The sequence below is a fragment of the Pseudorasbora parva genome, chromosome 17, assembly GCF_024679245.1.
Source record: "Pseudorasbora parva isolate DD20220531a chromosome 17, ASM2467924v1, whole genome shotgun sequence".
NCBI lineage: Eukaryota > Metazoa > Chordata > Actinopteri > Cypriniformes > Gobionidae > Pseudorasbora > Pseudorasbora parva.
Window position 1 is genome coordinate 24,357,004 of NC_090188.1, and position 16,528 is coordinate 24,373,531.

Sequence of the window (16,528 nt, forward strand, 5' to 3'; positions counted from 1 at the left end):
ATAGAACCAGCTCAATGCCCATCCACCATGGTGCTATATGAAATATTGATTAAAAATGCAAGCATTTGTAGCGAAACTTTAAACACGCATTAGTTTATCTCAGAGATAGTGGGTCTGTTTAGCTGGCGAGTTTGGATGTCCAAATGCTGCCCTCTAATTTTAGCAGGAATATTATATGATCTTCAGGTGAATTGGAGAAATCTGCTCTGGAATGTTAAAGCAGACAGCATTTAAAAAAAAAAAATTCAACTGGTCACATCTGGATTAGAGGTTGAATGACTCTGAAGTCAACATTTACGTGAGGATAGTCAAGACGCCTGAACATTGAGATGAGACTCGAGCGCGGGTTTTCTTGTGCACAGCTATGGCATTTGACACAGCACTACCCACAAGGCTAATGCTCCTACATAACAGCTTATTTTTAACAGCTCTTTTGTCTCTGGATTGTTATACTTCTCAGATTTCTGCTCATCCTAAATCCAACACAGATAAAGTAGCACAGTACAGATTACATGCATTAGTGAGAGAGCGATTGCGTGTGAATTATTTCTACCTGGCAGCGTTCCTCTAACAGTGAAGCTGTGGGTTTGTCAATAAGAAATATGTTAGAATTTTTCATTTTCTAACCCATTTTATTGATAAATCACAGAACATTTTTGCTACTAAATGTTTCTCTGTGTGTGTGATGCGCGAGATACGTCTGTGTGTGCATTACCATCATAAGAAGTGTCTGTGATGTCACCTGACCTATAGGGCTCTGAAGAGTAGTTTTGAAGCCTCAAAGTCGACCGTTGCCATCTTGGCAGCTCTCCATCGCACGTCATTCCCGGACAACAGAAAATGGCAAAGAGGCGAGAGGAGCTGAGGTGACGTGATGACTAACAGACAGCAGAGACAAACGACAATCCACCTGTCATTCAAGGCTTTATATGTCAACTAATGAGTTTCACCCCCTCACAGTTATCATGAAGGGCAAAATTGGCCATATATATATATATATATATATATATATATATATACATATATATATATATAATAAAAAAAAAGTGTAACAGGCTGTAAACATGTTTTTTTTTTTGCTGTAAAAGTTTTAAAATGGAGCTCACCTTTTGGAGCATGAGCCTAGTGGCCAGTCAATGAATTGCAGGTAAATCACTTCTGTATTGGCTTTAAGGGAAAAGGGGAGGTTGCCCTTTGGTTACAATGTAGCAGCGTATTAGTTTAGAGCGGCGATTAAGTTGCATGTAGGCTACAATAAGCTGTTTTAAACATCAATTTTGAGCATTCAGATGGTAAAAATCTAAAATATCTTGTGGAGCACTCTCAGTAGGGCTGAAACGACTCCTCAAGGACCTTATTTAGTCCATTTAACTACACATGGCCATGTTGAAGAAAAATGTGCCAAGACATTTTATGTGTAAGGAGTGTAGATTGTCGACCCCGCGTTAAGGTTATTTAAGAAATGTAATTTCCTACTTCAGTGTAATATGTTACGATAACATCACGCTTAACTGAGAATTTTTGATGACCGGGTGCAGATTTAAATTAAAGAAAATAATGTGCTGTGGCATTAGAGCTGATCCGCGCTGATCTGACTCTTGTTCTTGTTCCAAGTTACTAGGGATGACACGGTGAGGAAATTCTCCCACCGGTTGATCAACGTGTGACAACACCAGTAATACCGGTATCACCGACTAGGCTTTTAAATCAATTCTATCTAACTGAAAGTAACATGCACACGGCCGCTCAAGCATTAAAAACGGAGCGGAGCAAAGCGAGTGCTTTCAGTTAATTCCTATCAAAGTTAAGCTTCCACTTGCAAGAGCTGAAATTGCGCCAGTTCATCCATAAATTCATCCAAAAACCCAGTGCGGCCGTGCACATTTTAGTTTCGGTTTTGAATTAGCGCCAATTTGGTGGCGGGTTGCTTAAATTGTGGATTCATTAGCCTATTATTCTTAATGAAAAACACAACAACACCACAGTACAATAACAAACTCCCTTAATCATTTACATTTCACTTTGAAACCAAATCTTCCGCGATCATCTTTTCTGTCAGCTCTTTGCTCGTGATGAAATAAATCTGACTCCTGCTGCGTTTGTGCTGCGACACTCGTTCGGATCATGCTTTATTAAACGGACATGTTCAGCTTTCATTTGTATTTTTTTATTTGTATCAAACGACGGTGGGGGTAGAGCCACGGTGTGCAAGTGATCTAACCAGTGTTGAGTGTGAACACCAGTAACACCGGCGATCGTAGCAAGCCTACAAGTTACCTAACGGTTAGGGCTGTGCAATATATCAAAATTATTCAAAATAATCGCAATATGCATATCGCAATGCCACGCAATATCTGAATGATTTTAACAGGTTACTTCAACGTTGTGAAAAGTGCATGTTTTAGGTTGACACATAGCAGAGAATAGACTAGGCACACGACTGTTACTTATGTGACTTGCTTGATGTTAAAAAGAGTTATTAAAGGCAATAACTTGCGAAAGGCAACCCCTTGCAGTCACACACACAAGGACACACCGCCTCTCTGAAAGCGTGTGATCAATTTCAGATCAATTTCACGCACAGTTATGTCAAAATGGCTGTCTTGATGAGTATTCATATAAACCCAGTCGGTTATGCTTTAAGTGAACAATATAAGTCAGGGAAAGAAACCGAATGCGTGTCAATAGGATCCGTGCATTAGCTCTTAAAGTGACAATTTGCTAATAAAGTACACCTGCCACTGTCTGTCAAACAACAAGAGGAAATCACTGTCCTCTAGGCTGAATAACCTTTATCATGTATAAGTGTATATTTAATTAATATGAAGACTACTGTTTTTATTTTTAATAACAAAGATAAACTAAAATAACAAAAATAATCATTCACCCCTGGTTAAGGAGTCTGTGTTAACCTGGATGTTCTTGATGTTAAGTTTTAGGTTGATATAACTATATATTACCAAGTCAAGCAAAGAGTTTTTGGTATTTAAATATTTGCATTACATTTTTTGTTTGTTTACATTGATGTTAAAATGATATTGTCGATTTATGACATTATGACATTTTTGCTAAAAAACTGCTGGTCACTTTAAGAAGTTGTAGTGATGCTTTCTTTTCCCAGAAAGAATGTGAAACACAAATAATATCATTCTCAATTTTTAAATACTTAAAAAAAAAAATAATAATAATAATGGATTGTACACACTAATTGCAATATTGATTGCATAATTTTTTGCCAATTACAAAAGCCACAAAGTCTTCCAAGAAGACAGTTAAGGCTTATGTCATGCTTGAGCAATAGTTAGGCTGAAATTTTAAAGTTATAAATGCAAATATAATGCAATTGCAATATTTGGGTACTATTATTTTTATTACTGTTATTTTGATTAATAGGTTGTACGTTTAGTTTTTTGTTGTACTATGTTTACCGTTTTAAATAATTTGAAATAGATTTTCATATTTTTATTTATATATTTGTATTTGCATTTTGAATGTAATAATGTGTACAATTTCATCAATAAAAATGTTAATTGTTAATTAAATAGAATTGAAACAAGGTTTTTCAAGATTTTATTTTCTGTCGTATATTTAGTTTTCCTCTTTAATAAAGAAAAAGTACTTATTCGACTACTTGATTAATCAACAGAATAACTGATAGAATACTTGATTACTAAAATAATCACTAGCTGTTAGGGTGTTATGTATTTATTTGACATTTTAACAGTTTGAAAAATAGAGCAAACTAGTGGACGATCTCTTATCCTGCTGCGCCCTCTATAGGCCACGATCAGTGACTAGACGATGTAAAGCTTAAAGAAGCACTTGGCTACTTTTGCTCTCGGGGTCCCTCTACAGTTTGGAAAAAATAATGTCCTCAACTACTGTCATAAGATCTGTCATCCTACAACAGGGGATGCCATCGCGCGTGCACTTGCTGACATGACAACCCTGATAGCCCTGAACTAGTGATGAGCGGGTCGTCTCATAACCCGCGGACCCCGTATGTCTATTTAATGGTCGCGGGTGCGCGGCGGGTTGTAAAAATATATACAGTGGTGCGGTGCGGGCCAAATAACTTCATAAATGTGGCGCCGCGGGTCGGTGCAGCACTAACAGTTCCCCTGAACACTGCAAGAGGAGTTCAGAGTTCTTCTGGCGTCGCGTGTGAAATGTCTTCATCCCAGGTAACGTTACAGTCAGTGGCATATGTTTCAGCATGTCATATGAATATAATTTCATGGGTTTTATTTTTTTCAAACGCCAAATAATCACGATGCTCACGTTTACAAGCCAGCGTCATTATAGTAGTCTATTGGTTACCGTTTTACAGAATCTATATGATACTTCAGTTCAGTGTTTGAGTGGTAGCTCACCGTAACAAGCATGACAGCATCGGTCGGGCACGCCTCCTTCAGCTCACGCCGACGAGCAAACGCTGGTCCAATGTTGATCCTCGTCCTGCCTATAATCTCATCACTTTTTCGTTTCCTCTTATTGCTTTCCTCCAATAAAACCTTTTCTTTCTTATTTGTCTCTGCTGCTTCGGACATGACTATATTATCCGACGAACAAAGTTGGGCTCGCACGTCTGAATTTAAGGAAGTGTGGGTGTTGGTGAAAGTGACGTATTTGCCGTAAAGCAGTCGAATTTTGTAGTTCTTTTTGTTCTCGGGTTACTACCCGAAACCCGAAGTTTAAAAGTGCGATTAAAAACGATACAGACCCCATCAGGCTATGGCAGACGTGTCATTCAACCTATTGTAAGTTGATTTATCATCACAAGAGTCTTAATAAATATATTATGAAGGTTGAAAAGTTACCTAGTGCTGCTTTAAAGTGTCATGCAACCTCTTATCTAAATGCAGGGCTTGACATTAAGCAGTATCGTTCATTCACTTGTCCGAGTAAAAAATGTGCTTGTCCGGAAAAAAGTTCGATATTTTTTAATTTTGCATGTGTGTGTGTGTTTGTGTGTTGTAGCTATAAGTTATTCTGAAGCAATATTCTCACCAGTGTTCAATCAGCTTTGACATATTTAAATCTGCATATTTGTGAATTTTTTATTTTTTTATTGAATCATTTCAAATTTGTGATATTTTTACCTTTTATAAAGGGCATTTCCCCCCTAATCTTATTAAATATAGGCTATGCTTCAGGTTTAATTTTATATTGTTAAATTTGATCAATACATTAAATTAAATTAAGACACTATAAGGGCTGTTAACAATAAAATTAAATAATATACACTGAAAAATTACAACTGCATATGTTTTGAGATTTGTAGTTTTGAATAGACCCATAAAAAATGTTGAAAAGTATGTTTAACATGAAACTAAACCTCCAGTAGGTGGCAGCAGTTGGCCGTCTTAATGAGTCAGCCATTGAGTCGTTTATTCAAAAGATTCATTCAAACACTGAATTGGTCAGTAACACACTTGGGGTGGCAGTGGGTAGTTCGATCCCCGGTTCACCTGACCAAGGGTCGAGGTGTGCATGAGCAGGACACCTAACCCCAACTGCTCCCGACGAGCTGGATGGTGCCTTACATGGCAGACACCGCCATCAGTGAGAGAGTGAATGGGTGAATGTGAGGCAATATGTAAAGTGCTTTGGATGGCCATAGGGTCTGTTAAAAGCGCTACATAAATGCAGTCCATTTACCATTTACCACTTGTTATTGCTGTGAGAAGCGTTACGGTTCTGCTGTGTGTGAACAATTTTTGCTGCTGAAATCGAAACAAAAGCACTCAATGTTGCATCTAAAATGTAAGTGACTTTAAGTGAATGTAAATGTAAGGGAATGTTAATTAATTGTTTATGAAACGGTCATATGAAAGCAGTGTCATTTTCAGTCGTAATGGTATTTAGGAAACAGCTTAAACGCTCTAGTGTTGTGATTTCTCCTCGAGAGGCTGCACGAGTGTCAACAGCGCGACCTTATTATCATCAGTTCATTATATATTATCCACAATCGATCGCCACTTACACTAAACAAATGCACAAACATTCTTGCATTTTGGTGATTCGCTAGTTATTTCTTGTTTTAATCCGGCTCTTGTCCGTCAGTCAAGTAAAATTCTCTTTCACTTGTCCCTTCAAAACACCCACATGTCCTGGACAAGCGTTAATGTCGAGCCCTGCTTTGTATTCGTCGTAAAGATCTTTGTGGTGCCGTTTTAAGTGATCAGACAAATTGGTGGTGTTTTCTTGTTTTGTGGCCACAAGACACTCCATGCAAAGTACCTCTTTTTGTTCAACATCCTCCTTTATGTAGCCAAAATAGTCCCAAAAAGATGATTTCTGGTACAAACTTTTTCTTTTTCCTCTTCGGATCCTCTTCGTCGCGCATTTTAGCAGTGAATGTTTGGCCGTGAGCGGTAAGCAGCGGCACAGCGAACCAATCACTGTGCAGGCACGCAGAACGTGCATGTTACTCCAGCAACAAACTCGTGTTTACTGTGTGCTTCCTTAATACACCATGGGCTACTACCATAGACCATAAAGAAATACTACTACCCTTCACATCGCATGTTCCGGCGATGTGACTATCGCACACGCGCACATCGGGATGTCGGTGTTAAAACAGAATATCGTTCAGCCCTACTCAGACACATGCAAAGAACACAGACGGAACAGTGCTCACAGACATATTTCGCAAAATGAACCAATGGGAAAGAAGCATACTGTGTGGGACCATTTCGACAGAAAGTGTGACAAAGTTACGTGCAAAATAAGCTATGCGGTTATACAATACAGAACAGTAGTAGCCTACAAGCTCCTGACTGGTGTAGGAAAGCAAATGAACGTCGCTTCTCGAGGCTGGCCGCTTTAGCGAGGCGTCTCTGTATTCCCATCAGCGCCATCTGAAGCCTTGTTTAATGCTTTCCGTAGTGTGGTTGTCCAACAGCTTATCAAAAATCTCGGCCCGAGTCCGACTGGAGCCCGTGTTTTTTTGTTTTGTTTGGCTTACAGTGTTGCAGCTAGGGCTGGGCGATATGACGAAATATATCGTCTGGACGATAGAAAATGTCTATCGTTTTATATAAGGCTCTATCGCTTACGCCACGATAAGGCGTTTACGGCAGAACTTTACGTCAAGATGCACCTCACGGCACGGCATGCCCATGCACGCTGCAATACATAAACAAACATGGAGAAAGACGGTAGTAGACGCGGTTCAGACCAGGGTAATTCTCAGAGTAATTATGCCAGAGTGGTGGCATAGCGCTCAAAACAAACTTCAGACACAGACGCTGCAACGGGCTTTTACGCGTGGCACACCATAGCCATATATTGAAATATTTTAATGGCAGGTGTAGGGATGGCGAATTTGAAATAACAGCCGCGAGCCGCGCTCCAGCTCACACACACACATACACACGCACTGTCCTCCTAGCGCTCCCGTCCACTCACGTCACTTTTTTAAAATCCCCCACAGCGCGAAACACGAGTGCAAACGCTTTTCCGAGGAGCTTGTTTGTAATCTGAGGACAATGGCTCCTTAGTTTCGAAATGGTTTGGTCAAGGTGATGGCGTTAGAAAATAAAGGCGTTTGTCCAGCGTAAGAAGCTCATTTGAAACATTGCCGCGGCTCATTTAAGAAAATGACAGCTCCGAAGAGACGTCGCGGCTTTAGTTCGAGGTAGTGCTAACAATAATAAAAAAAAGACGATCAACACCTTATGTATTACCACTGAAATGTAGATATTTCCAAATGTAAGCCCATCTTAAGCGAAATGCACGCTTCCTACTGTCGTCTGCTCTGGCTCTAACCTCGAGTGTTTAGCCTGTTTACTTTTTGCAAACCTTGTGAGCGCACAAACCCAAACGCTGTTACCTCACATCAAATGTTTTTATTGGTTTATTAAGTACAAACAGGCGAGTTATGGAAAATTGAGTGTGAGGAATATGTTCACTTCACACAAAAAGATTTTGGAATGAGATGGCTAACTGTAGTAGCGTTTAGTCCACTGTATAATAGCCTAATTTAGAGATCACTTTTCTTTTTTTTTAACCGACAACTTTGATCGATTAACGTTGATACGGTCAACCATCGGTCAAACGGTCATCGGTTAACATCCCTAGGCAGGTGTTAACTTTACCAACTGTCTTGCTTGAAAAAAAGGATCTAAATAAAATAAAAATGTAGTCCATACTACCTTTGTTTGTTTTGTATATCATTTCAAACTGCATTTCCACATTGCAATTTTGTATAGACTATTCATAAACTGAATTAACAGAAAAATTGCTATATCGTTATGTATATCGTTATCGGGATATGAATTTTTGGCCATATCGCCCAGCCCTAGTTGCAGCCATTAAAATAGTTTAGTTTTGTTTTTAATGTCAAAGTAGTTATATTTTGTTTCGTTTATTTGTTAAGTTAATTTAGAAAAAAAAATAGCAATTTTTTTGGTTTGTTAAATTAAAGTTAATTTTTTTAAGTGACGACCAAGCGATCAGCGGCATTACAGTGAGTTAACCGTATGTTCAATCAATTTAGCCTCTCAAATCAACTCTCGGCTTGTCTCTAATAAATTCCATAGATACAACACTTCAAGCATCCCAATGTTAGTTAATTTAGCCTACTATAATATTACCTCGACAGTTCAAATGCATTTTTTAAGAGCTGAGGCAGGATGATGCTGCCCGCAAACTAAACGAGCTAAACAATCTAAACAAATAATAAAAAAGAACATGCAGTTTGTGTTATTTACCTCACACCTCTGCAAAATGAATAGCCTATAAATCAGATCTTCAATTCCCACGGTATAGCCTATATTTAACAGAGTTCCCAGCAACGAAAGCAAAAGATTCAAGATGCATTTTATTCAGCAGCTCATTTCAAATTCAAATCAAACGCAATATGAATCAAAGACTTCAGATTTTAGCCTAGGATCAGAGAAATCTTTTAGGATTTCAAAATTTGTCTCAGACGCACAGTGTGCACCCGGCTTTAAGCACTGGTAAGATCATTTAGAATTTTTTATTAAAGATCATTGTGTTTTTGAGCATCTAAGACTTATTTTAAGTTTCATTTACGGCCATTGCTTTGGCTTGCTTTACTCATTTGCGGCGATGCGTGTTGCAGCACCATCATGTCATATCATCATATCATATCTAACTACACCATCTGACTACAACATAACACGCTCTGACACGTTTATTTTTTAACCATTTGCCAGGAGTAAAATTTACACGTGGTTTAAACAACCAGATACATTTACACTTGTCCGGTTTTGTCTGAAATGCTTTCAGACCACCTTCTGAATTGGTTTGTTTGAGTAATCGGAATTAAATACGTCTCGAAAGAATCTTGGAAGGCATTTAGGCCTACTCCTGGTCATTTCGCAAACAGATAGACACCTGGTTAGAGAAAAGGAATGAAGGAACCAGTTGTAAAAAGGCCATAACTCCAGCAGCTGAAGAAACTCGCGCTGTTGCTGGACTCTATGTCCGAGCCATGTCTTGACAGTCGCGTAAGCTATTATGGTCTCATGTTGTTTCCACCAGCGCAGCACATTGTTTCTTTTAATTAATAAAATAAATATAAAACGAAAGAGAAGCCTAAAAAAAAAGTCCGACGCCAGGCCCGTGTTTAGGTATGAAGTGAAAATTGGCCCGAAGCCCGGCCCTATAGGGGCGTAAAAAAGTCGGGTCCCGTCGGGCTCGGGCATAAATCGGTCGGGAAAATTAACCGAAATGAGCATCCCTATTTTGTGCATTGCCTTTTCTTGTACCGTCTTCCTTTTTTTAATTGTTTGCCTTCGCTGACTGCAAAACCCAGCACTGTGGATTTTTAATGCTCTTTCTATGCCATTATTTTCAAGGGGGTAATCTAGCACTCGGAAAGCGTTCCACCCATAGGGGCGGGTGGCCATTGCTAACCAAGCCATCACCTGCTGTTAGCATCCCATTGACTCCCATTCATTTTTGAGTCACTTTGACAGTGAATAACTTTACATCTGAGGCTTTTAAAGACTCCATTTGTCGATTGTTTATTTATAAAGAAACACGACAATGCATGAAAGGCTCCATTACCTTGTATCTTACACTATCGCCCCATAGAAGCTGTTTTTGGGCTAATGATTGTGTCATAACCAACGCGACTCTGTCGCACAGTTGAGAAATTACCGTATAGACAGGAGGAGACGCTCAGAAGCAATCTTTTACTGTCTATGAGGCAGTCGGGGGACGTGGAAACAAAGTCCGATAAAGTCAAGGGAGAAGAATGGGGAGAAGCCGATAGTGAGCCAAAAGCAACGTGATTCAGATTTCACTTTCCACAACTACTAGAAGACCTACAACTGTCAGACAGGTTGCTTACGTCACATCTACGTCCTCAAGCTCAGTCTGAGCCTGCGCAGTTCGCTAAGCCATCAGGAAGTGAGTGCCTCTGACTGGCCTCATTTTTTCCACCGTTGAAGTCAATGGGATAGCTCTGTCCATTTCTTTTACTGTCTATGATTATTTTACTCTGTGCACATGTGGGCAGATCCTGTAGCAAAAGAGGTGGTAGCCATGGTAGTGAGAAAGAGTGACAGTCGCCCAAGCCAATCACTTGTTTCCTTCCGGACGAAAATAATGAGCGTTGTTTATTGCAGATTAAAAAGTCACTAGATTTTTTATACTCTCTTTTTCAGAGTACTTACATTTTAATTATGTATTGACATAAAAAAAGTTTAAACAAATGTGAAAAAAAAATGTTTCGCAATGTAATCGTTTACGTTGATTACATAAATTAGTCGATTTGCGTGAAACACTTCAATTTGTCATGCTGTTTTATTCCCCAATGATGCCGGGCTCCTGGACATGCTGATCTAAAGTGTGGAATTTCTTTTGAAAGGGACTAAGGAAAATGTCATTCTTTTACGCGAAATTGTGTACTATATGAGTAGGTACTACATTTGAATTTGAACTTTACACAAAACATGTATATAGTATGAATATGTTCAGTATGAATATAATCGGACATACCACATCCGCCATGTTGTCATTATCATGTCATTGTGACGCACCAATGTCAGTTGCATCACTTCACTGTCAAAAATCCTCTCATGTGGCCTCATGGGATAGTAAAGTGTCCATCAAATGCGCACTTCAGAACCCCTTCAGAAGTAGTAGGTCATCTGAGGACTTCTTGCCTAATGATTTTCGAATACTATGCATTCAGAAATGTAAATAAATCCATGTATAAATCATGTTGTAAATACCCATTTCTGACTACAGTCAAGAACAGGATCTTTGTGCATGTGCCTTTAAATGCAATTGAGCTGCTGCATGCTGCCCCCTCTCCACATTAGTGTTGTCAAAAGTGTGACCGTGTTACCAAATCGGTACTGAAATTTTAAAAATGTGATGCTTTGAGCGCTGTTGAGCAGAATCGTAAACACCTCTGACTGGCCATTATGCTCATGCGCTCATCAAATATGTCTGCTTGGCTACTACGATCAGTGCTTCACAAACATGTTGTAAAAATACATCAATGACACTTTTCACGGAGCGCTTGTACAGATACACACAGAGCGTTTGAATGCAGGTGTCTATCAGCCTACCGGTCCACTGGTTGACGCCTGCGTGTGCTTTCAAATGCTCCTGCTCCCACTTTCAAACACTTCCGTGTTCTTTCAAACCGCTGCCGTGTGTTGATCATTGTAGCCAATCACAGGCACATCTGATGAGCGCGTGATCAAAATGGCCATCCAAGTACAGCGCCTATATCTCTGAATGAGGAAAGATTTACTATGGCTTACTAATGTTTAGTTAACTAAAGTTGCAAAGCGGAATGTGACTCAAAAGCATCATCTGTATACTGTTTACATGCACTGTATATTTTCACCGTATCCGGTCGGCAAAACTCCGAACACATCTTCCCTTTTTAAGAATGACTTCAGTGCCATTCTTTGTTCTTTTCTCAGAGAAAAGCTTAACTTCCAGAGTCGCAGTCAAAGATGATTCGAAAAGCCGCTTTTCGCCAGCTTCTGTGTTTACTAGCACGCAGTCGCAACTCTGCCGGCATTATGTTAAGCCCCGCCCACCAACTCTATACACGATGTGATTGGCTTGACCAGAGTTTGTTTTTTACAGCTCAGAAGTGTATTGAGAGTTGCTAGACTACTCTCGCAGCTGATTAGATTTGCGGCTGCTAGGGTGCGTCTAGATTTCCAGGCTACTAGATCACAGCATAAGCATGGACAAGTGCCTTTGGAAAACATATCTGGAAAATTTCTGATGGATTCACTTGGCACTTGGCAAAGCAGGTTTAATCTCAGGCTGAAATGCTCGTTTTAAAGGCCTGAAACAAATCGCATTATGCTGGATAACTGACAGTAATCAGCTTGAGCTAGGAATAATGACAAGTTAAAGAGTTCATGAGGGGTGGGAGCAAAAAATAGAGAAAGACAAAACTAAAATATCTGTGCGATGTATTTTCTAGAATCATCTCGTTACAGCTAAACACTCTCACACAGAGCTATCTCCTGCCCTGAGCTAAACCAGAGAGGGACTTGTGCTATAAATGGCAGAGAGAGAGAGAGAGAGAGAGTGAGTGAGTGAGGGCTGTTCACTCCCACTCACTGCTTCCCACTTCTCCTCTGCTCATCTCCTCCTCAGGAAACACACACATTCTTCAGCTGTGGAGAAACTCTGTCACCAACACTAACACACACACGCACACCTCCTTGATAAACACACTGATTCCCTCCGAAAAGATGACCCATATCTTTCTCTCAGACAGCTTCTCATAGTTTAGACCAAACTCTGGCACAGACACAGTGAGTCAAATCATGCTTCATCAAGCATCTGCTGGGTATTGTTTGGTTTTGGACCAGATTAACTTTAATCAGTCAAATAGATCTGACATGCCATTTTACATACAGTTTACACATACAAGAACATCCAGTACCAAAGGCTCAGCCTCCCTCACTGCCTCATATGAATCACTTCATTTACTATGAGCAGCTAGTTTTGCACTAACTTGATGCATCTGCTATAATGTTCAAACACACATATGCCTAAAGCCAAATTAAGTAATTTTTGTTAATGGTAAAATACTTTTCTTTTATGCATGCAAATAGATTCTCTTATCCAAAATGACAAGTAAGTAGGCTGGTTTCCCTGAACAGTGAACACAGCTGTGCTATCAACTCATGACTAGTTTAGTCTAAAGCTCAACACTATCTGTTGGTCCAACCAATGGTTGATGTGAGAATGTTTGTCATTATTTTGTGTTTGGCATCTGGCCATCTGCAAATAATGTCAATTATGCATGTCCAATGTATTTATTTATTTGTGTGTGTGTGTGTGTGTGTGTGTGTGTGTGTGTGTGTGTATTAAGCTACCATTCAAAAGTTTTTAAATAAGTCTCTAATACTTACAGAGGCTGCATTTATTTGACCAAAAATACGGTAAAACAATAATACAGTGAAATATTACTGATACATTTAAAATGTTTTCTACTTTAATACATTTTAAAATGTAAAGCAGAATTTTCGGCATCATTACATCAGTCTTCTGTGTCACATGATCCTTCAGAAATCATTCTAATATTTGCTGTCACGAAACATTTCCTTATTATCAAGTTTGAAAATGTGCTACTTAATATTTTTGTGTTAACGGTGATACTTTTTCCCATGATTTTGTGATGAATATAAAGTTCAAAAGACCAATTATTTCAAATAGAAATCTTCTTCTGCTACTTATAAACGTCTTTACTGACACTTTTGATCAATTTGATGTCATTGCTGAATAAAAGGATATAGTCATTGCTGAATAAAAGGATTAGATAGATAGATAGATAGATAGATAGATAGATAGATAGATAGATAGATAGATAGATAGATAGATAGATAGATAGATAGATAGATAGATAGATAGATAGAGGTAGAAATAAACCGACTGACAGCTTTTATCACTTGGCACAAACCGTTCTGACGTTTAGTCGAGCTGTACATGTGCCCACAAACACACACACACAACGAGCGGACATCTTCTATCAGTTGACAAAAAAACTTTCTATTTTGGAAAGATTATATCAACCTTTGAATATTCCTGCTCTCAGAAATGTGTGTCCAATGCCTTCACCTGCAGGTGAGCTAATAGTAGCCTAGAATCTACATCCAGAACCAAACAACCCTTCAACAGCAGGAAGGGGGAATTACGAAATTGTCATGTTGCAGGCCAACAATATTACTATATTTGGACAGAGGCAACAGATGAACTCAGAACTTGACGCAGCAGAGTTATTCAAATATGGCAAGTGTGCATGAGAACAGTTTTATACGCAGAGTTTGGGACTTGAGGTTACCCGCAAGTTGTTGACAAGGAAAGTAGGAAGTGGGGGCGATGTTTGTGTACAAATGCGAGCATATTAAAAGATACATCAACGTGCACTTCCTCACTGTTCATTGTAACGTTCACTACACGTTCATTTCTGCCATGCACCATCGCGGTTAAGTTGTTCGCGTGCTATTTCTTTCCCCCCTCGTGTCACTAGGCAACGGATCTTCGAGGCGCATTAAACATTCATGAAAAATGACGGTGAACTTACCAGCAAACTTTCCAAGTTGATCGCAGACCGCGGCTCTTTGATCATGGCTTCCAGTTGTCTCAGCCGGTTTTCCATCCTTCTCTCCGCTCCTAGCGACATTTTTACCTTGTCCTGGCGCCAGTATGAGCAATGAAGAGCGATCTGCACAACTTTTCTGGTTCACATTAAAGATAGAAGACCTTCTTTCAAGTTGTCGAGCAGCGGGCCTAGACAGCCTCCGACTCGCCGCCCTCCAAAAAGTACCCGGGGCTTGTCCAGAATAAAGCAAGAAAAAAATAATCCAATGGGAACAACTGAAGTTTTCCAAACTTCCCCTCAAAACTGATCTATCAAGTGTTTACTTTAAACAAGTGAGCGGGATCAAACTTCCCATCCTTTCATGCGAGCGTACCGTCAATGGCGCGATAAAGTTTTAATTTTGAGAGGATTCAGCAGCAGGGCGTTTTCTGGGCGCCCCTCTCCTCTCCTCCCCGCCTCTCTCCTCCCTCCCCTCGTCTCCTCTCCCCCTCTCCCAGGCGCTCCGGACTGGCTGAGCCTGACTTCAAATCTTCCCCAGTTCATAAACAACGCTGTTGTTGTTCAAAGGCGAGCATCTGTTGGAGTCGACCAGACAACAAACTCCAACGCATTCCTGCAACACACTTTTCTCCGACGTGAAATGGAACCAGTGTATATTATATTTATGATAAAGTTAAATAGTTTAAGTTACTCGCGAGCGCTTTTCTAAAGTGGTCTCCGCATTTCGTTAGTGGATTAGGTCTCTCGCGCCAGTTCCGCGGATCAGTTCCTCGGTATTCCAGCAGGTAGCTCGAGTCTCGAGTTCGTTTTTCTGGCATCAACTAGCGATGTCCGATTCCTGAGCGAATTGTTCTCTTGACTCGGATCTTTTAATGAATCATTTGATTCGGCTCACAAGAAGAGTTCGAGCGATTCGCATGAACGGTTCTGAAATTAGCGAGTAATGAATTATTTGAAGTTCTAAATTGCTCAGTTAAAAGGTAAACAGCAAAGATAGCTTTTTTATAAAGGTTTTAACGTATTCAATATGTTATGAAGACATGCTATGATATCAAGGACAACAATGCTTTGCTTCATTACGTGAAAGAATGTCTGAATCGTTTTTGTAAATGATTCTATGGAATGAATTGTTCAAAAGAGCCGATCCGCTTAAACGAATCCATCACCAACGTCGACGATAACAGCAGTCTTCTTTACCCATAAGCCCCTATTCTCTATGTCTCGCCCACGAAGTAGCACACGGGAGAATGTAAATATCCTCCGGCGAATATCATTCTCACACCCACCACGTAGTCACAGAAGACCAGTCGCATTGTTTTGCTCAACATCATTTCTAAAAACAATGTTTATAAATAAAGTTTAGGCTGTTATCATCGTGAGTTTACTGAACTGTGCCGCATATATGGGCTACCCCAAAAGTCAAGCCTAGTCACATTTATTTATATAGCGCTTTATACAACAGGCCTACAGATTGTTTTAAAGCAGCTTTACAGTGATAACAGGAAAAGTTTTGCATTTTGACTGTTCATTCAGTTCCTTTGTTAAGATCTTCAATTAGCCAATCCCATTAGCTCATTTCATCTGCGCAGTTCTGCAAAATATTGTGTCACGTTACTGTTCAGTAATCATACAACTTTACAGTAAAATTAAAGTGTCAGCTAAGCAATTGCTTAAGCCAGAGGTGACAGACTGACAGATTGGAGAGAAAAAAACCTTGTGAGAAACCACTTAGTCAGTTCTCTTCTGCCCAACAAACGAACACGGTGCTATGATTCAGGCTGCATCACAAGTCAAAATTCAGATTTGGATAGCATTCAAATATTCAAAGGTCTACAAAATGTGAGATGACAAAACACGATGCTGACACTCATAATGAATCATGTTGCTGCAGAGTGATGCAAGCCTGTTTTAGTTTAGTTTTATTACATTAAAATGTACTCGGAATATAAGAGCATGTAGGCT

At 39.6% G+C, this 16,528-nt stretch overlaps 1 protein-coding gene across 3 annotated transcripts in view; it reads right to left on the reverse strand.

The window, feature by feature from the left end:
• Positions 1-15,028, reverse strand: part of rock2a (rho-associated, coiled-coil containing protein kinase 2a) — a 73,929-nt gene extending 58,901 nt beyond the window's left edge. For all 3 annotated transcript variants that reach the window (XM_067422211.1, XM_067422210.1, XM_067422209.1), the window contains exon 1: positions 14,549-15,028. In XM_067422211.1, the coding sequence (XP_067278312.1) occupies positions 14,549-14,647 (99 nt within the window). In that variant the 5' untranslated portion in view covers positions 14,648-15,028. The remainder of the gene's footprint in view (positions 1-14,548) is intronic.
• Positions 15,029-16,528: the final 1,500 nt, after the last annotated feature.